Source organism: Eupeodes corollae, chromosome 1, assembly GCF_945859685.1.
Source record: "Eupeodes corollae chromosome 1, idEupCoro1.1, whole genome shotgun sequence".
In the NCBI taxonomy this organism is placed as follows: domain Eukaryota; kingdom Metazoa; phylum Arthropoda; class Insecta; order Diptera; family Syrphidae; genus Eupeodes; species Eupeodes corollae.
This window is the reverse complement of record NC_079147.1, coordinates 140,464,332-140,485,977: the sequence shown is the minus strand read 5'-3', so window position 1 is coordinate 140,485,977 and position 21,646 is coordinate 140,464,332. Positions and strand designations below refer to the sequence as shown.

The 21,646-nt window shown below is 34.4% G+C and overlaps 1 protein-coding gene across 1 annotated transcript; it reads right to left on the bottom strand.

Moving 5' to 3' along the window:
- Positions 1-929: 929 nt before the first annotated feature.
- Positions 930-4,305, bottom strand: LOC129945176 (uncharacterized). Its single transcript, XM_056054838.1, has 2 exons — positions 4,117-4,305; positions 930-1,223 (listed from the first exon to the last, which is right to left on the bottom strand). Exons 1-2 carry the CDS (start codon positions 4,303-4,305, stop codon positions 930-932), a joined length of 483 nt encoding a protein of 160 aa, XP_055910813.1.
- Between the last annotated feature and the right edge of the window lie 17,341 nt (positions 4,306-21,646).

The following is a 21,646-nucleotide window of genomic DNA, read 5'->3' as shown; positions in this document are numbered from 1 at the left end:
AGCTTAAATTAAATCATTTTAAAGTCAATACCTTAACTTATTCACGAGATATCGTGAATCGATCATCAATTTTTACCAAATTTGCGTACAACTATCAATTCGATTTTTCTCAAAATCTTACCAGATGTCAAAAACGTTATTCTTCAACGAATAATTAGATACTATCATTATTTTGAAAGTTTTCAAGTTTCGTTAGAAAAATAAACAACAATAATTTTTAAAGTCGATATTTCTACTGATTCTTGAGACAAAGACGGAAAAACACTTCCCAAACGAACGTACGTGCGTAAAATGACATTTCTCTAAAAATCTTTTGTTTAAATTCTAGGGATCTTGAAACGTTGAGAAATGTCAAAATTTTCAATTTGACAAATCGGAACAATTCCAATAACTTCCTTTGAGAAATTAACATAAGATATCAATAAGATGTTATGTATCTTTATTTCAAGATTATATTTCTCGATGAATCTGTCGCATAAATCAGGTTAAATTTGACCAATGGCATCGGCTCATTCGCATACAGACCTTCGACTTAAAAGCAATCCCCCCAAACAAATCTAAAGGATGGCCAATTCACTTCACCTGGGCGAGAGATAACTATACCATGAAACCGCTTGTGCAGAATATCGGTTGTGTCTTCAGCTTTGCGACACGAAGCACCATTCTGTCGATGCTATAATATGTCTTCGGTGTCCAGATTATCAAATTTAGGCCACACAAAATTGCTAAATATCGTTCTATAGGGAAACTATATTTGGTTGCATTGTCACCGCGTGAATTTCGCTTGAATTGGTGCTGTCCCAAATCCGACAATTTATTATTTATTATTCACTTACCTATCAAAACTATTTTTCGACCAAAATTACAATCAAGTTCCTCTTGCTCCGAAATCTATTTAGCGAACACACACGGCGGCGATGCGTTTGGTTTCAGCTCCTAGGAGTGCGGGCCCAAATCACGACGCCCAATTTGCCATGTTGCGGTCTGCCACCGCGACGACGCGACGGTCCAAGTTCTTGTTGACTGCCTCGGATTCTACTGCAAACTTTCACGAACATCGGCAAGTTCTTGTCAGTGTTTCGTTGATGTAGGGATGTTAGCTGATTGTTCATTGAGCCGGTGGAATCCAGCAAACGTTGAATACTCAATTTCGAAGGACGACCAAATGCCCCATAAACAGTTCCTAGACGCTTTAACTTGCCATGAGGATTGGACTTCAGTGACTAATTAAAAGAAGATATTTTGAGAGAACAACATGTCCGCCGCGCCACGAGCTGTCAAAATCAACTCGTCCTTATTGAAAAACACTTTACATATATATTTACAAAGCTTCAATTAATATACATAATTATTTTATTTAAATATAGAAGTTCCATTTTTATATACCTACACATCTCAGTATATATTTTAGTCTTGATATTATTGACCTTCCTACACACTTATTATATAGACAATATTTAAACTGAAATCATTTTACAAATATTAATTAAATTATGATCTCTTTTTAACAACATAATAATAAGTTACCATCAAACATGTGCTTTGTTTTTAATTTCTTCAACTACTTTTTAAAGCAACTCATTCAATAAATCCCAGATCCCACGCATCAGTATTGACCTTTCCAATGAAAATACAAAAAAACAAAACTTCAGAGAACGAATTTCTAATGAATTTGAAGCCAACCTACTCTTTCGGAACTAGGTGTGTCTATTCAGGAGCACATACATATACATATGCATATACCTTGATGGAAAAAGTTAAATTGACATTTAACAAAAAGCATAATTTCATATTTGTATAGTGACAATAAATCCTTTATATAATTTATAACAGTAAATTATTATTTTGCTGACCTTATGTATTCTTCCTTATCATTCATCACCTGTTGTTTTGAAAGTTCTATATAAAACATACACACATACATATACACTATACAGCTATGGCCAAAATAATAGGAACATTTCTTGTTTTTCAGCTTATATTAAAGCGTTAATTTGTTGTCAAACTATTTAATTATTAACTGTATGACTACATTTCACTAAGTTAATGAAGATTTATAATTTAGCAAATCGTATATTCGGTTTTCCATGGGTAAAATAAATCAATTTATGCTTGATCTAGATTTGTCAACACATAAATTTCCCCAGTTTTTAGATTTCATGAGGTAAAATAAATTAATTTATTTTTGATTTAAGATCAAATCTTCAGATTGGATTTTTCAGCCGATTTATCACTTTTTGCATCAACACTAAAACAATTTTTAAAATATGTTAAGCTGGGAATTTCACAGCTCTAACAGACTCTTTAACACATATACAAAGTTACACTCATAGAATGACAAAAAAAGAACAATTAAATCGTGTTCAATGCGACACGAAAAAAATCTAAAAATTAACCCATGGAAAATACCAATAAAAATAGGAACAGTTGTTTATGGAATTTGAAAATTGGGAGTGATTTCAAAATTATTTCTATTTAAGTTTAACTTTGTAAGTTTCTTACGTTATTTTTCATAAAATGGGTTTATTTCTCTTATCTTATTGAAAACAGCAACATTTAAAAAAAAAAATTAAATCGAAGACAAAAATGTTAAAACTTTTGATCATCAAATATTATTAAAACGGTATAAGAGAAATATTTCATACAATTATTTAAAGTTGATTAGTTCTTCAGAAAACTTTAAAACAAAATAACGGTTCTATAAGGAATGAAAAAGGAATCAGCCTAAAATCTTAATTTCCAAGTTTGTACCACATATTTTGTATTTTAATTATTTTAATGCAACTGATGTATAAAGCATTCACGAAACTATATCAAAAATGAAATTCAATTTTCTTATTTATAAAGTGTTTCCATAAAAAAGCAAATATTTTAGTTTACATCCTTCATAAATTTTTCTTATGTCAATACTAAATATTCAAGAAATTCAAAATTGGTTAAAAACATTGATTGATATTTTGTTATGAATAAAATAGGTTGGAAATAGTTGTATAAGTTTTCATCAGGATTCCTTCAAGAGTAATTATTGTCAATCTTGTCATGAAAAAGCGCTTTCTCCAATTAGCCGTTCGGATTCGGCCTAAAATTGTAGGTCCCTTCCATTCCTGACAACAGTACTCGCGCACAGGAATGGTTGAGAGTTGTAAGTCACTAGGCCCTGGTTCCCAACGGACTGTTGCGCCAGCCAATTTAACGACCCCGATTATACAGTAAAGTTAAAAAGCTCTGGTTTATAAGTTACACAAGTTTTGTTTTCGATTTGTATTCTCAATAACTTAACCTTAATCGCAATAAAACTGATAGAAATAGAGCGCAAGATTAATAGAAAAAGTCATAAAGAGAATAATAACTAAAATGTGGCACTCAGCCTAAAGAAAAATGAACCTAAGTATGTAACTGCCTTGGTGGACTCTATGAAAAATAAAACTAACTGAATTATATTAAAATAAGGATTTTGCAGCTAAATATATAATATAACCTATCAACAAGTATAATCGCTTGTCATTTTTAATCAAAACGTATTGCCTTTCTAAGAAATCCGCCAAATGGGATCCCAAATCTCGACAACCAATATTAGTTTTTAAAAATCACAAATTAGAAACTTCTAGCAAAATATTTAACATTTAAGATAAAATTGTTAGATTATAAGATATAATCATTAAAAACTAGCTGACCCGGCAGACTTCGTACTGCCTCAATCGATAAATAAAAGACCTAATTTTTTGTATAAATTCAAATTCAAACAAACAAAACGTATTGAATAAAAAAGCATTTTTTTAATTAAGCATGAAATTTTATTATTATTCTTGACACATCATGTTGCAACAGGGTTTTCCGGAAATACTGGCTATTGATAAGGTTTAAATTTGTATTAAAAGACAGTTTGTCTATGATACAGTTTTTTAATCAATTTAAAGCTTTCTCATAAACTATATTTTTTGTTTTGATTTGTTTTGCGTAAATAAACTGTCCTTGGGATTTTTTATTTGTCATCGCAAAGGCCAGACGTGCTGCGAATTGTAAGCGTTTAAAACCGAATGGTAAATCCGTTGGAATCATCGGTATTTGCGGGATCAAGACATCCTCTCCTTTGTTTTTTCCTTTTATGATTGTTACCTCAATGACGTTATGCAACAGCTTTTTCACAGCCAGTCTTGTTCCATTCCATAGTCGAGGTTGATTAATGTTACGCACCATGATGACAACTAATCCTACTTTTAACTGCAAATTGTGAGGTGGTAATCCAGGCAGTTGAAGTGAATTAAAAAACTCCGTGGGATAGTTGACTACGTCATCCTTATTCATAACGGTGTCGACTGGTTTGAAGGAAACCAACTGCCTTGGAAGAAAATTCTGAATGGTCGCATTGAGATCCTCGACATCTTTATTTTTCACTACCAATATTGCTCGTACAACCAGTCAATTATGGTTATTGAACTTTTGCGCTTTATCTGGGAAAACAAACTAAATAAGCTGCTCTTTTGAATCTGTGATGCGACAGAAATCTGTGGGTAATGTGATGAATCCGGTCGAGGTGTCCATTGCAACTTTATTATTTCCAATATCTAACAACTGCTTCGCAAACACATGTTGCAAAAATACTCGCATGTTAGTTGTTAATTGGAGTGTCTTTACGTACTGCCACAAATTCGATGATGAGTCTGACGAAAATCACCTGACAACAAAATCATTGCCACACCAAAAATATTTTGATCATCAGTGAGGTGAGCACGTAAGGTAGGTCTTCGCTCATTTGATTCACTGCGACGACCTAAGTCAGGTCGTCTTCTCCTCGGCATGTCGTAACGTAATTAACCAAAGTGAGAAAATTTCTCGCTCACTTAACAGTAACTTAACAGTAAAGTGTCACTATCACAAAATATCAACAAAAAAAGAGCACACTACTTGAAATGTCACATCACAAAGAATCGAAAAGTAAAGAAAGTTCTCGCGCACGTAGCGGTAATCGTCACTTACAAAGATAGATTCCGATTTTATTCTTTATTTTTTTGGAGTTTACCTTTAAGCCATAAATCTCCGTGTTCTGAAGTGCGACAGAATAATTGACATATCAACTGGTTGTCAAATCTAATGTCAAATGTTATGGTTGTGTTCAGAAACTTAATGTTTGACAAAACTTAAGATTTATCAAACTTAAAAAATAATCTGATACAGTAACAACTGAAGTTAGCTAAAATTAAGTTTCGCCAAGCCGACCAAATTAATTGGAAATCAGTACTACTAATAGTTTATTACATTTTTGTCGCGTTCGCGATTCACTTTTGTTTATTTTCGGAAAGCTACATTAGATCCTCCAAAGCGAACGAGAAGACTATTTTCATAGATATAATTCAATTTGAACTTTATGCAGCGGTAATAAATTGCAAATTGACTCTTTGACGTTAGGAACACACCTAAATTGCTGAGACAACAGTGAGTGATTATAATTTTATATGAACTTTATTGAATAGTAATAAAGTTCAAATTGACTCTAGAAAACGTTTGTATGGGAAATAGAAAAGGGCTGTTTTTAGGGTTTTCCCGGGAGTTATTCGATTTTTATCGCCATTTTAAACCTTCCCTAACCCTCCACGGCATTTCAAGACTTAGATAAGATAAATCCGTTCAGCCGTTCTCGAGTTTTAGTGAGACTAACGAACAGCAATTTATTTTTATATATATAGATTAAATTTTGATCCTATTATTCTGGCCAAAGCTGTAGGTATAAATCTACTCCTGCTCAAAAAAAGATACAAATATTCTAATAATATTGTCCTGTGGAAGGAATAACATTCGTGAATGTTTAGTAAAAAGTGAGGACTTTTAGGGATGATATGTGGCATCAAAGGAACCCATAAAGGTCAGTATGTAACATTACATATGTACCTCATAAAGTATTCGTATTTGACAATTTTTTTAACCAAGTTAATATTATTTGATATGGTTTTGGAGAGCTACTTTGTGATTCCGATTGTATGGGCGACACTGTTAGACAATATATCATTGCATTTCCTTCCCTTTGCCAATGTGTGGGTTGTGTGGTGAATAAGGATGTTTCATAGAATAAAAAGTAAATGTTTTTCAAAATACCAAAGGACACACGTCTGGATGTTATGGTATGTGTTGCGGTAGTGCAGTATAATTGGTTGTGTGTATGTTTGTGCTTAAGTCTGTGGTGTGGGCGGAAAAAAGTACGAATTCTTGATAGATTTAGTGGGCAATGAACACCTACATCATGTTTAGAAATTCAAATCACCATAGAAGGTTATTTGGTACATGGATTCTTTCAAAAAATGAATCAACAAATCTAAAACAAAAACCATTCAAAAACTTGCTAGTTGCCTTGGTCTAAATTCGAGTTCGAAGTATGAATAAAATCCGTATAAAGGGTTTTTCAATAGGGGCGAGTTGATTTTGACAGCTCATACATCCAAATGAGAAGGTACAACGTCGAACGGCTACAATCGCCAGAGAATGCCAAATCCTTTTCCGACCGAGTTATAACTAACCTCTCTCGAAGTTATCTGCCGCCAACACAATATATCGAAAACCAGTGGCAACATTACCAAGATGCTATCAGAGAAGCCGCCTCTGACGTGCAGGGTTTCAAGCAGCCACCAACAAGGAACCCATGGTAGGCAGACAAATGCAGCCAAACAACAGACACCCAAAGCGATGCGGCATAAAAGGCGAGAGGAACACCGACTTCTCAGAAGGAAAAAGAGAGGGCATAGAAGCGTGCGGTCGAAGATGATGAGAGGTTTAAAAGCAGGAATGAAGTTCGAAAGTTTTATGAACAGGTGAAATGAAATTCACAGGTACTAAACCTAGAACCGAAAGCTGCAAAGACGAAAGTGGAAACATCATAGTGGAACTATAGTCAATGCTGAGGATATGCAAGGACCACTTCTGCAGACTGTATAGGCAGGATGATGATCCATTCAACACAGCCCACGAAAGCCAACAATACCGTCCTCCCGGCTTAGACTTAGTAAAGATTGCCATATCTAAGCTGAAGTCTAATAAAGCCACTACCGCAGATGGCTTGAATGCCGAGCTCTTCAAAGCAGCTGGAGATAAGTTGGTTAGGAGCATGCAGCAACTTATCTGTAATATATGGTCGGAAAAAAGCATGCATCGGCCATAGAACCTCAGTATTGTTTGCCCGATCCTGAAAAAATGGGACCCTATAAACTGCACCAACTATAGAGGGTTTAACGGTTGATGAGGGCAAAACAAAGTACATGTTGTCGTCAAGAAGGGACCTACAACACCGACGTCTTGTACAAAACGTCACCATCGACAGACGTAACGTTGAGGTAGTCAAGGACTTCGTCTACCAAGGCTCCGCTGTAAACGCAGAAAACAACACCAGCGCTGAGATCAAACGAAAACTTACTCTTGCTAACAGCTGTTTCTTTGGGCTAAGAAAGCAATTGAGTGGCAAAGTCCTCTCTCGAAGGACCAAAGTGTCGCTATATAAGCCCTTATTATCCCTGTCCTGCTATACGGTGCAAAACCATAGACTATGACAAAAGATGATGAAAGCACCCTGGGTCGTTTCGAGAGAAAAGTTCTTCGTGTGATTTACGGTCCCGTATGCATCGAAGGGGAGTGGAGGAGAAGATGGAACGACGAACTGTATACGGGCTGTACAGCGACGTAGTATTAGCCAGAAGGGTAAAAATGCTCCGGCCCGGAAAGTCATCGAATCCTCACCCACATGGCAGCGCAGTAGAGAAGACCGCGAATCAGATGGCGCGCAATAGTGGAAAGTGATCTCACCCAACTTTGTATTTGTATTTGTATTTATTACGTATTATTTAGTCCTTCACAGTAAGATACAATATCTTTTAAGGTAGTACAAGCTTCAGTTTTACAATTGGTTTACATGAAATTAATGAATACTAAATTTTAAACAAGATGACTTGAAAAAAATGTATATAAACAAAACTACTCTATACCATTTATTATAAAACACCTTTAAAGTATAAAAAAAAAACAAAATTTAAAATCATCGCAATGCCTCAAAATACTGTCTAAGTCTTATTCTAAACCGAGTAGTGCAGCCTATCATCCTTATAGTTTGAGGTAGGGAATTCCACAACCGAACTGCGTGAACGAAAAATTGACGGTTTGAAACAAGATTGGAGTAGCGTATTGGTATCAGATAGCTGCTTATAGCCCGAAACTGGAGACATCTAGCTAGGGACCGAGCTAGATGGAGATGTTTGTTGGGTGAGGCCCTAGGTCACACAAGACTGTAGCGCCACCTTAAGTAAGTAAGTAAGTATAAATCCAAATGATGGTAAAACTTAGTAATGAAAATAGGTGTTCTCTAGCAGCAGCAATGCGCGCGTTGCGCCTTTTTTAATGAATTACATACATTGTCGGTCTTTCAAGTCGACTATTCAATGTTTAGTGGCCAAATTCGAGTCCGTCGGCTCAATGAGCAATCACCCGTACGTCAACGAAATAAACGACCAAACGTAGCTTGCGAAGTTTGTTGGCTAATTGGGTTTTGGAGCAGTCAAAAGTTGACCCTAATTTTGGTCGAAAAATAATCTTTAGCAATACGGCCCATTTTTGAATGAATGGGTACGTGAATAAGTCGAAGTTAGGACCAGTCCATGACCATAGGTCGATGATCACCAAATTCTTTTGGCCTTAATTAGATGATGTGACACACCTCACTTCTAACATTCCAATTCAAACTCCCAATAGGCACATTCCATAGCTGTACAGTTAATACAGTCATCTTCAAAAAACAACAATAACTTTTCTTAGAAAGATCGTATAGAAAAATACTTTAAGACCATCTGCAATATGCACATATTTAACCAAGACAATATTTGAAATTTAAGCACCACTCTTCCTTTTCTTTAATGCCCAAAAAGCGCCCTTTGAATGTAGTCATTGTAATCAAAACGTTTAATTATTTGTTGTCATGAGAACTGAAACATTGTAAGCAAATTTTAGGCTCCCGCCAGAAGAAGTTACGCCATAATTTTTCTTGAAAAAAACGCCAGAAAATTCTTCATACATTCTTCCATTTACAGAATGGACTATACATGAAACTAATGGTAGGTCCCTACCATTCCTGACAACAGTACTCGCACACAGGAATGGAATTGTAAGTCACTAGGCCCTGGTTCACAACGGACTGTTGCGCCACCCCAATTGATTTTTGAATCATGGTGACCAAAAAAGCTTTTACGAAGAGTTAAAAGTTCTTAACAAAATAAAAGGTGAATGTATGAAATCGGCTGTTGTTTTGAATGATACAAATGCAATGAGCGGGATCCGATGTACTTATCGTTCAGTTTGTGATAGGTATGTATAAACAAAATCATTGCCAAGATAATTAATAAATTGAACGAGGGTTAAGATACTTGACGAGCGAAATGTTTGTCTCGTCCCCAAAGTCGCCAGTAGAAGTTGTTGAAGTCTTTCAGAAGGAGTCTATTTGAAATGATTATGGTAGAACTAAACACGTGGATCAACCTCGTCCATTTTTTAAAGCATGCATCCAAGAAAATGATTTTTCTTTTTGTATTTTTGCGTCGGAAATGATTTTGGATTTAATACGCTAAAATATTCCTGCTTCCAATCGTGTATTCTTAAAATTGTTCCCATTGGTTGCTTTAAACAACTTCTTATTATCCATATACACTACTTCGAGCACGGAGTATTTTCAGAAAAAGGGAGAAAAGTTTTACTCTTTATTGATATTTGTCCGGCGCATCCCAAAGACCTTAAACAAAAATTGAAGTCAATTGAATTGCATTTTTACCGCCAAATATGGCTTCAAAACTGCAATTACTTGACCAGGGAGTGATTCAAAATTTAAAATGTCATTATCGCCGCAGAGTCTTAAAAGAAACTTTGAAGCATATGGATACAGGAAAAAACACGATATCACATTACTTGAGTGCATTAATACAGTTGGAAAAACTTGGGACATTGACGTCAAAAGTCAGACTATAGCTAATTGCTTCAAAAAAGCTGGTTTTGGCCAATTTTCCACTTGGGACGAAGAGGATGACATTCCTCTTGTTTTACTCAATAATATTGATGAAGATCGAGCTTTGATGGAAGTTGAATACGTTGAATGGATAAGGAAGAGTGATATAGCAACGAACATAACTCTAGATGACTATATGGAGGTAGATAACGATATTTGTACGTCAGCCTTTCCTTCAGACGAGGATATTGCTGAGCAGTGTAGCTCTGAATCGTTGAACCCAACTTCAATCAATATTGAAAGTGATGACGAGACTTCGGTTGAAGAGGAATTTATTCAGCAACCTTCAAACAAAGTGTGTTGTGGAAAATGCATTGGATAAGTTAAATTTGTACTTGAAGAAGCGTCTGAAGACGCAACAGACGAAATTTATGCAGCTTTAAATAAGCTAGATTTAAAAAAAAAATACAATCACCGAATCAATTAATTGAACTAAATACTTGAAATAAATTGTTGGTTGGTGTTACTTATATGTGTGTATTAATGTATGTACATAATGTTGTGCATATGAAAATGTTTTTTTTTTATTTTGATGATACATTTTGATAACTCGAAGTCTTGATAAGTCGAACTTTTTTCGTGGATAGTAGACGTTTGACTGTATATCTTTAAGTCATCCTTTTGTCATAAAAAACATTTTATTTTTATACAGCGAAAAGCTTTCTGTTCTCCAAGTTCTAGTTGCTTTTCTAGCTTTAAAATGTTGTAACTTCAAATTCGCCGTGAACTTTGTTATTAGAAATCTATGTATCAGAAATTATTTTTAATATTAACTGATTTTTTTATCTATAAGACAAAAAAGTGAATGAATGTTGTATTGAAAAACCAAAAATATATTTTTAAAAAGCAAAATAATACCTGTAAGTGTTTAGCTATGAAGCAATAACAACTAAACTCTGATGCATACTTTAAGGAAATCAAGATAGCTTCATTGGAACAATTGTTGTGTATAAGTACAGGTGTTGTGTTTGAATTCCATTTCTATATGCGTGCCATTTCTCCTCTAATTTTATATAATTTCCCTAAAAACTTAGTAGTTGATTTTTGGTATGCGTAAAAACACGTCAATTTTTCTCTTTAAATTCGTCCACATTACAAATACAACAATGTAAACAAATGGGTTTTAGAAGGTGATACGTACGAAGGATTAATATCTTCATATAGAGTGTTTTTGGCACGATCAAGGAGATGTCACAACAGGAATGAGGTTCGTACATTTTACCAGCCACGAAGGACGATCAGGGAAATATCGTAGTCTATCTAAACTGAAGTCAAATAAAGCTCCTGGAGCTGACGGCATCGCTGCCGAACTATTCAAATCAGCAGGCGATGACTTAGTAGGGAGCATGCACCATCTGCATCTGCAAAATATGGTCGGAAAAAAGCATGCCCGATGAGTAAAAGGCATAGTTTGCCCAATACATAAGAAAGGAGGCCCTCTAAACTGTGCCAACTACAGAGACATCAGTCTCCTTAACCCATATACTCCCACTGTACCTGTTTGGGTACAGAAAATTGAAAAAGTTTACGGTTGAACTACAAATAATTTGATTTTTCTTGTTTCTTCACATGTTTTGATTAAGTAGGCTTGTAGAATATTTAAAAAAACGCACAATTTGTAGATTTTTTTGGTTCTCCACATCAAGTGCAATTAGGGTTTTCCCCGATTTTCAGTGGTTGGTGTATATTGAGCCAAAAAACAGATATAAATGTTTTATTACATTCGATTTGAATTTGTTGCAATCAAGTAAAGAATATACAGGATAAGCTAGTAAAAGTTAAATATGAGGTTTTTATTTATTATTACGATAGGTAAGTAATCGCAAAGTCAGCAGTACTCGCTTGGGTACAATGGGAAAATGTTATATACATAAATGTACATATATTTTTTTGTTTAGAATGGATTTCAAAGCATTTTCAACAGCAGCATTTTATGGAAGAAGGTTCGAAAACCTTCCAAATGCCTTAAATGCAATCGAAGAAGATGAACGCAATGCAGTATTTGACATTGCAATTATACCCCCAGATGCAGATTTCAACACTGACCAAGAAGACATAGACACGGAAAGTTTGGACAATAATCATATTCCCAATGATGTTCCAGGTAATGTTGAAGTGTTCATTGATGACGATTTTGAAAGTGAGGACGAAATTCCATTGTCTGAGATAAGGGCCTCCATACGAAGGGAATCCCAAACTCACCCACTATGGTCCGAAAGTTGTGTCGACATGACAATGTACTATTCCAACTTTTTTGAGCTAAAGACGAAAAATATGAAATCTGTTTTGGAAAACAAATCTCCAGTGGAAATTTTTGAAACTCTTTTTGATAATGATGTCATGGAACTAATTTTGGATCAGAGTCGTCTTTACGCTTCACAACATAATGACCACAACTTCAATTTCAACAAAGAAGGCCTCGAAATCTTTATTGGTATTCTGTTTTACAGTGGTTATCACTCAATGCCAAGAGAATCTATGTATTGGAAATTGGATGAGGACGGCATTAGTAGCCGACAACATGTCGCAAAATCGTTTTTTTGAAATAAAAAAATATATTCATTTTGCGGATAACTCTCATTTGGATTCGCAAGATAAAATGGCAAAACTTAGGTCGCTGATGAATCTTTTGAGCAAAAAATACCAGCAGTGGGGTTTTATGCACGAAAAGCTATCCATTGATGAAGCCATGATAAGGTATTTTGGTCAGCACTCGTCGAAGCAGTTTATAAGAGGTAAGCCTTGTCGTTCTGGATTCAAAAATTGGATGCTTACAAGTAGTTGTGGCTACCTGTATAGCTTTGACACGTATTGTGGTGCAAAAAATGTGAAAGCAGAAATAAGTCACATGCCATTGGGATCGAGAGTTGTACTTGAGCTATTAGAAGCAATCCCATACCCTACTGATCATGTTATTTATTTTGATAACTTTTTTACGTCTCATGAGCTTTTGTGGTTATTGAGAGCCAAGGGATTCCGAGCTACTGGCACAGCAAGGGAAACCAGAACAAAAAAATGTCCATTGAAGCCAAAAAACAATTCAAAAAAGAAAAAGAGGCTGGGATGCGACCCACACTGATAACTTCCCATCCCGTCTGTCGATTTGTCTTGCTTAAAAGTTTGTCTATAATGTACTAGTATCAATTTTAACCAAATTTGCGTACTATTTTTTATAGATTTTATTTTTTATGAAAAACGGACTGTTGGATTTTTATATAAAAATCACTGAATATCGAAAACAATATTTTCTGTAAAATAAAATAAGTTTGAAGCCAATATTTTTAATTTTTGAAAAGCTATTTGAGTCAAAAGTAAATTTTTACCAAGTTTTAGTATTGTTTTTTTTAGAGTTTTATTTTTTGTAAAAAAAAACGTCAATTCGATTTTCTTCAAAATTCTATCGAATGTTGAAAACAATATTTCTTATAAGATAAAATTAGTTTGAAGCCAATATTTTATAGTTTTGAAAAGATATTTGAGTCGAAAATCAATTTTTACCAACTTTTGTTAAATTTTTTTTTAGGTATTTAATTTTTTGTACAAAAACTATCAATTCGATTTTTATCAAAATTTTACTAAATGTTAACAACAATATTTTTTGAAACATAAAAGTAGTTAAAAGCCAATATCTACAATTTTTGAGAAGATATTTGAGTCGAAAATCAATTTTTACCAACTTTTATTAATTTTTTTTTAGGTTTTTATTTTTTGTAAAAAAAACTGTCAATTCGATTTTCTTTAAAATTTTACTGAATGTTGAAAACAATATTTCTTACAAGATAAAATAAGTTTGAAGCCTAAATTTTAAGTTTTTGAAAAGATATTTGAATCGATATTTAATTTTTACGAACTTTGAGTAATGTTTTTTTTAGATTTTTATTTTTTATAAAAAAAACTGTCAATTCGATTTTTCTCAAAATTTTACCAGATTTCAAAAACATTATTCTCCGTTGCTCAAAATTGTTTTGGAGATGAAATCATAAGTTAGTCGTTAAATTTAGGAGGTGACAAATTTTTTTTTCAGTTTTTTTGATTTAGAAAAAAAACCGTTAGATAGATTTTTTTCCAAAAATATATTTCTTTGAGATCACGTTACAGTTTATTATATAAAATTAAATTCAAGTCTCAAGCGTTTTTGGTTCGTAAGATATTTAGGGTTAACCAAAATGTTCACCTTTTTTTTAAACTGCTATGGTAAAAAAACCACTCACGCAATTTTCTTGAGAGCCCTTTCTGCATCTTTCTGCCTTATTATCTGTATAACAAAAAATATTTGAAGTCGATATCTCTTCTGGTTCTTGAGCTATGGACGACGAAAAAACGTCGCGAACGTACGGACGTACGGACGTACAGACGTACGGACGTACGGACGTACGGACGTACGAACGTACGTACACACGCACGCACAGACATCTTTCTAAAAATCTTTTATTTCGACTCTAGGGACCTTGAAACGTCGAGAAATGTCAAAACTTTTAATTTGACAAATCGGACCCATTACAATAACTTCCTATGGGAAGTTAAAAACGTGGTCACTTTGAACATATTTACGTTGCCAATAATAAAGTGCTTTTCGTCAAGTGGAATGATAACAACGTTGTCACCATGGGTACAAATTTTGACACAATTCAGCCAATAAATTTTGTCAAACGGTGGTTATCGGCTGAGAAAAAAAGCGTTGACTTTCATGACCAATCGGTCAATGCATATAAAATAAAAATCAGAGGCAAAAAATGGTGGTGGCCGCTTTTTACTTCAATGCTGAGTTCTACTTTGGTGAATGCTTGGAAACTGTATAAAGTCGCAGTTATTTGCGAAGATGATTTGCTTTCGTTTCAAAGAAATATTGCTAGGCATTACCTTAGAAGGTATACAATTCGCCAACCGACAACATCCAAACGCTCTATCGCCTCCAGCGTGACCTATAGTGGAGAACACCATTTTCCAAAAAAAATTGAAAAGCTTCTTAGGTGCAGAGTGTGCCATATGCGAGTCAGATGGACCTGTGATTTTGCGCCATAGCTTTGTGCATCGAAAGAGAATGTTTCAAAAAATTTCATGATAATTAAATATTTGAATCCATATGTTCCCATTGTACCTGTTTGGGTACAGCTTTAAAAACATTGTTCAAACTTAAAAAAAAAAAAATATATTTTTGTATTGTTTTAATCATATTTATTAAAGTTATGTCAACAAAAGTTAAAATTGTTCTCTTTTTAATTCTTTGGTAACAAATGGGTTAACATTGCATATAAGATATTCTCTGCCGTATTATGTGAACGCCTGAAGCCGTTCGTCAACGAGAGTTGTGTCGTTCCGGACCTAAGTAGTTCCAGGAACTATGTCCCTTCCCGGATAGGCGGATACATTTCCACTCGTTCCACAAACTAAATTTAAACATGTCCATAGTTCCGACTACAAAACAAAACGAGAGCGACTGTGTGCCTCTGTTTGTTACAAATTGAAATACACACGAATATCTTGCGAAATGCCCAGCCAAAGCCAACCACACAAGAATTAGAACGAGTTGAGTATGATGTATGAGTATCACACAAAAATCCACTAACTAACAATTACACTCTACACCAGAGTGGGAAAGGCAAATATACTGTGTGTGTTTGGATTGTCTTGTATGACTGCACTACACCGTGTAGGTATAGCCAACCACACAAGAATGAGAATGAGAACGAGTTAATAGTATCAGGGATCATATACGCACCGATTGGAAGAACAGTGTATAGAGTATAACAGATCCATTCCATGGTTCCATACAGGAAAGAAACGAGATATACGTTAATCGGTCCGACTTCTCGTCATGCAAATAGTTCCTCGGTCCGACTTCTCATCATGCAAATAGTTCCTCAACTTATCTACATGTCAGATTTTACTTATGCGGCGAGCGACTGGGATCGCTCTTGCTTAAGTTTGCTTAAGTTAACGAAACTGAGAGAAATTGAACGAAATGGAGCTAGACTCCATTATGTTCACTCGTATTGAGATTCTTTGTATTCGCACGTTTACTTAAGTAGTATTCACTTCACATGAGCGCGACCAACGAACGACGAATGAATTACAAAATGTGAGTTTATATACGTTTGAAGACATATTTCTACACAAATTCTTAACAAAACGATAGCAATATAGTTTCTATTTGATTTATGATACATACTTTTACTTTTCAATATAATATATTAATAAATTTATAGTTGATACGAACTGTCAAACTTTATTCGCGTTCCACATTATCCACACTCGCAACGAATAAAATAATCGCGCGTACTTAACCTAAAAATCATTCTTATTTTGGTTTCGGTGGTGAATGGTGTTCGGCTGTGGCTTCATTCGCGACGAATTAAAAAATCTCATGTGAAAGAAACGTCAAAATCGACGAATATTCGTTCATTCGTTGGTCGTTGGTCGTGCTCATGTGAATAGTACTTTATGCGCGCATATGCTAGCTTATGCCTATTATAGCTGGGACTTTACTTCTAGGTGTGGATATAATGAAGTATAAAGCAGATGTTGTAGTTCCTTCATGTTCGGCTGAATGTAAATCGGTGCGAGTCCGACGCGATCTGTTTATCATGCTCATTCATAGTTCGCTTAACAGTTCCATGTCTTTTGTTGTCATTGTATTTCCATTCTTTCTTATTAGGATAGGTATAGGACACATGTTCGTAAAGCAAATATACACCATTTCCAATAAAAATACTCGGATTTGGTATGTATGAAAAAGGCACAAATAATTTTCCCTTCAGTAGTTCAATGGTATTTTTTTTATCGAAATCGAAAATCGAACTCGAGATTTTGATCAAAGTTGACATTACGATGATAGCGAAGTCGAAAAAAGTGCGTCTTGCAATTTCGTCTGTTCGGCTGTAGCCTTGGATTTTCTTTAAACTTGTTACCTAATAAGTATTTTTGTGGCATTATATAGCAGATTTTAAATACAAATTATTCTTATAACCTTCCATACAAAAGTTTAGAAACAGGTATGAAAAATCTTATTTTGCTCGAAAACGGCTCCTACGATTTTGATTAATATTTTTGTGTCAGTTAATATAAAAACTGTCTAGGATATTATTGTAAAAAAAATACATCGCCTAATAAACGATATCTCTCATAGAAAACTTTTTTTGATTTTCGACTATATCATTATCTGCTTAACCGATTTTATTGAAATTTCTTACACAAGAGCAAAGAAAAACAAGAACCCTTTGGGACCATTTTGCAGAAGTTGATGCCCAGAAAGCAAAATGCAAATATTGCAGCCAAATTATTGCATTTACTTCTGGGAGTTTGGGCAATTTAAGTAGGCTTTTGAAAAGAAGGCATACTGGAATCTCATTAAGTCCTGTAGAGCGCCAGGCAGTACTAACATCAACACCAAATGAAAATGATCCACGTCCACCACCATCAGAAACCGAAGTCGTGCTCAGTGACACACGCACACCTGCATTGAGTTTGGAGAGCGCCATACAAGTGTGAATATATGCAACTTCCTAAAAGAACAAATTTCCAAATGGAAACTTGTGCACAAAGTTGGGGCAGTTGTCAGCGATAATCCTTCTAATGTCATTGCGGCAGTGCAGCTAGGCAATTGGAGATCCATTGGGTGTTTCGCTCATTCGTTGAACTTAACAGTGCAAGCAGGCCTAGAAGAAATTACCGGATATGTTCAAAAAGTGAAGAGCATAGTTGAGTTTTACCCGTCTTAAAATTAAAACAAGACGTTCCGACCAGGTGGAACTCAACCTTTGATATGTTGAATCGGCTTTTGAAAGTTAAAAATGCAGTTATTGCTACGTTAGCTTTGGTCAAAAATGAGCTTTCATTAAATAAAGAGGATTGGGTTGTAATCGAAAAAGTGGTTCCAATTCCACAAATATTTGATGACGTCACCGTCGAAATATCAAGTGAAAAGAATGTCACTCTGTCAAAAGTCATAGTGTTCTGTCGAATATTGAAGAGACAGATGACTCAATATTTGAATGAGTTGGACACACACTCTCTTAGTGTGGAAAACGATACACCCAGTTGCGTACGAAAACTGTTGATGACCATAAACAAACAATGCCAAAAGCGATTCAACAACTTGGAAACAAATTTTCTCTGAATCCACAATTTTGGACCCCAGATTTAAAAGCAAAGGCTTTCGAGAGGAGCAGAATTTTAAGACGGCATTTGAAAGCCTTAAACATAAAGTTGCATCTCTGGCCCAGACAAAAAAAAACAACACAGCCAACTAGAACTGCCTCTGCTTCTGCTGTGGAAGAAGTACTTTCATCAACTTTCTCAGCAGCTGAAGATAAGAGAAGACGTTTTTGGGATGTGTTTGATTCTGAGATGGAAAGCTTAGTTCCCCAGAATACAACAACTGCTGGCATTGTAGAGCTTTATCAATATTTAAACGAACCCCTGCTTAAAAGGTCTGGAGATCCTTTGCTGTGGCGAGAAGCAAGGAAAAACGTGAAGGCTTAATTTAGTCGACACTTCGGTGCCTTGCGAGCGAATTTTTTCGAAGGCTGGGCTAATTCAAACCAACAGACGAAATCGCTTGTCAGCAAAAAAGTATCCCAATTAATTTTTATAAGTTGTAATTTACAAGACTGATGTAAATATTTAATACGTATTCTAACTATGTTTTTTTGTTACAATGTTTTTCTAGTTTTAACTTTAAGTTACTATGTTTTTAACTGAGCTTTTAGCTAAAAATAACTAAAGACTGAATTCGTATTTTTATGTTAATTTTTTTTTATAAGCATATTATTTCTATTGAAGTTACTTTAAGAAAGGACTGAATTAATGTTTGATTTTTTGTTATAAACTGAATTTCAATTTTTGTTTGTGTACATATTTATTTATTATTGATTATATTTATGTTGATTAAATTAAGAACGTGTGTTCAATCAAAACAACATTATTTATTTGTGTAAATAAAAATTGTAATCCAAAAAAAAGTTACTTAAAAGTCTTTAAACTTTTGCTATAATAGATCTTCCATATTCTATAGCTCTAGGTATGACTGATCAGTCATGAAATCTTAATAGTTCCGCGGACATGTTTTCAGGAACTAGTTCCGACCGGAAAAAGAACCGTTCCATGTTCGTTCCGCCTTTTTAACTGTTTTGCGAACTCTCAGACAACGACCTGATAGGTCCTTATCAGTGTGGCTTCAGACCAGGAAAGTCCCCCATCGACCAAATATTCACACTACGGCAGATCTTGGAAAAAAAACAGGAACTTCAAATCGATACCCACCATCTCTTTATCGATTTTAAAGCCGCGTATGACAGAGCAATGTCTAGTTTTGGCATCCCTGTCAAACTTATCCGTTTGTGCAGAATGGCGATGGAGAATGCACGCTGCTCTATCAAGGTAGGAAAAAATCTCACCGATGCATTTGATGTCAAAAATGGTTTTAGACAATATTGTGCAAAACTCAACACTAGAGGCACTATCTTCCAAAGGTCCTCCCAATTGCATATGATATTCACCCCAATTACCGATGTCGTCTCGTTTTTTCGACGTCTCTCGTTTTCACTGTCGTCTCGTTTTTTAAATGGCATTTAATAACTTCTTCGACGCGATGATTTTGTAACAGATTTTAAAACGATGAAAAAGTAACAAACATCTGTAAAAATCAAAAGAAATTGAAACAAAGTTTCAATAAAAAATCATTGTTTAGAGCTCGAATGCGGTTTTATTGATTTAGTGAGACCTAAATAAAGAGGATATTAAAACGATAAGTATCGAAATGTATTACAGCACAAGTAGTGAAAGTGAAGATGAAGAGGAAAGAATTCTGAAAGAAAAATTTATTATAAGAAGAAAACAGATACGGCACAACTCAAATCCATTCGACTTGCCTGATTCAAAGTGAGTTCACATTTTTATCCCAAAAGTTGCTTTTAAATAAAAATTGTTTACGTTTTAACAGATTCAAGCAGTTCTTCAGACTGACAAAATAAGCATTTAAGTATTTGTTGGATGAAATAAGTGATAAAATAAGCATTCGACATTGTTATTCGGTATGTTGATGCAAGACAACGAGGAGCTAGTCACGACGCAATGGTTTGGAGCTTAAGTGAAGTAAGGGGAATGCTGCAAGATAACTTCAATAGTGGTGAAACAAATAGTTGGCTTTTAGATAATTGAAATTCTTTGATAATAAATCTTCAATATAAAACACTCTATTTATCAAAAAGGTGATGCAGGATACCCACTCGAACCCTTTTTAATTACTCCTTTTCGATCCACGCAAGAAGGAAGCCCTGAAAGTGTTTTCAACTTAAAGCACGCTTTGACAAGAAATATAGTCGAAAGGACGATTGGTATTTTAAAAAATCGGTTTCGTTGCCTTCTCAGCGCACGACAGCTGCATTATAGTCCCGAAAAAGGAACACAAATTGTGAATGTTTGCTGTGCTTTACACAACATTGCAATCAATTACGGATACATAACAGATGAAACAGGAACAAATCTGTCAGACGATGTAGAAGTCGAAAACAGTATTCAGGACTTTAGTGACAATAACACTACAGAAGCTAGAATAAGAAACCAAATAATGAATATATTCGTTAATTCATAAATTTTCTTTTATTAAAAACTAAATAAACATTAAAAAACCAAAAACAATCAATTCATTTCACTAAAAGCTAAAAAAAAAAACATTTACAGAAACTAAAAAACTTCATAACAAAAATAAACTTTGGATAAGATTGGACTTGATGATTTATTTAAGAGATAGCTTCTTTTCGGCGATCTCTATTTGTTTTTTCCGTATTTCCAGGTCCATCATTTTTATTTTGTTTGTTTCTTTTCTTTGCGCTTCTTTTCTTTCCGTTTCTCTTTTATATATAAGAAGTTTTTCTCCTTTAATTTTGAGACGTTTTGCATCTCTTTTGGCCTTGTCCTCCTCTAATCTGTAACACTTTTTGAAGTATCTCTCTATCTCTTTCGTACATTTTTCTATTTTACCAAGGCTTTCGTTGATTCTCTCGTTGGGTCTCTGATGTTGTGTTTCCCTCTTCAGAACTTCACCTTCAGATCCGACTAACGGTTCTTCCATATTTAAGACAATGGATTCCAAAAATTCCATCGAAATGTCTTCAGTGTGGGTTTGCGATGATGAGGGAACTGATGTGGCAGTTAGTGTTAATAAAACATCAATTGTTTGAGTTTTCGATAGTATCGATTGTTTTTTTTTAAACAATCGATTAATCGATAAACAATCGATAGTGTTATTATTAAAAATAACAAATTAAATGAGACTATATAGCTAAGGAAAATAAAAAAAAGCTTTTCCATAACAAAAAATACAAATAAAAAAAATCGACTTTTTAAAGAGTTCTGATTTTTTTCTTTTATTTTCCAAAAATCTATTAAAAATGCTTGAAATAATTTGTTTTTAAATGTTTGTCTTTAATAAATGTTCATATTAAACAACGTTGGTGAAACAAATTTCATTTCAACCGGTTTGCAAGTTTTTCAGAAAATCGAACCGTTAAAAAACATTCCATCATCGTTTTCCCATGTTTGACTTTATCTCGAGTTCGTTTTTTTTCGACTCCGAAACTTACCAATACATATGAAATAAAGTGCATAATCAATGTAAATAAT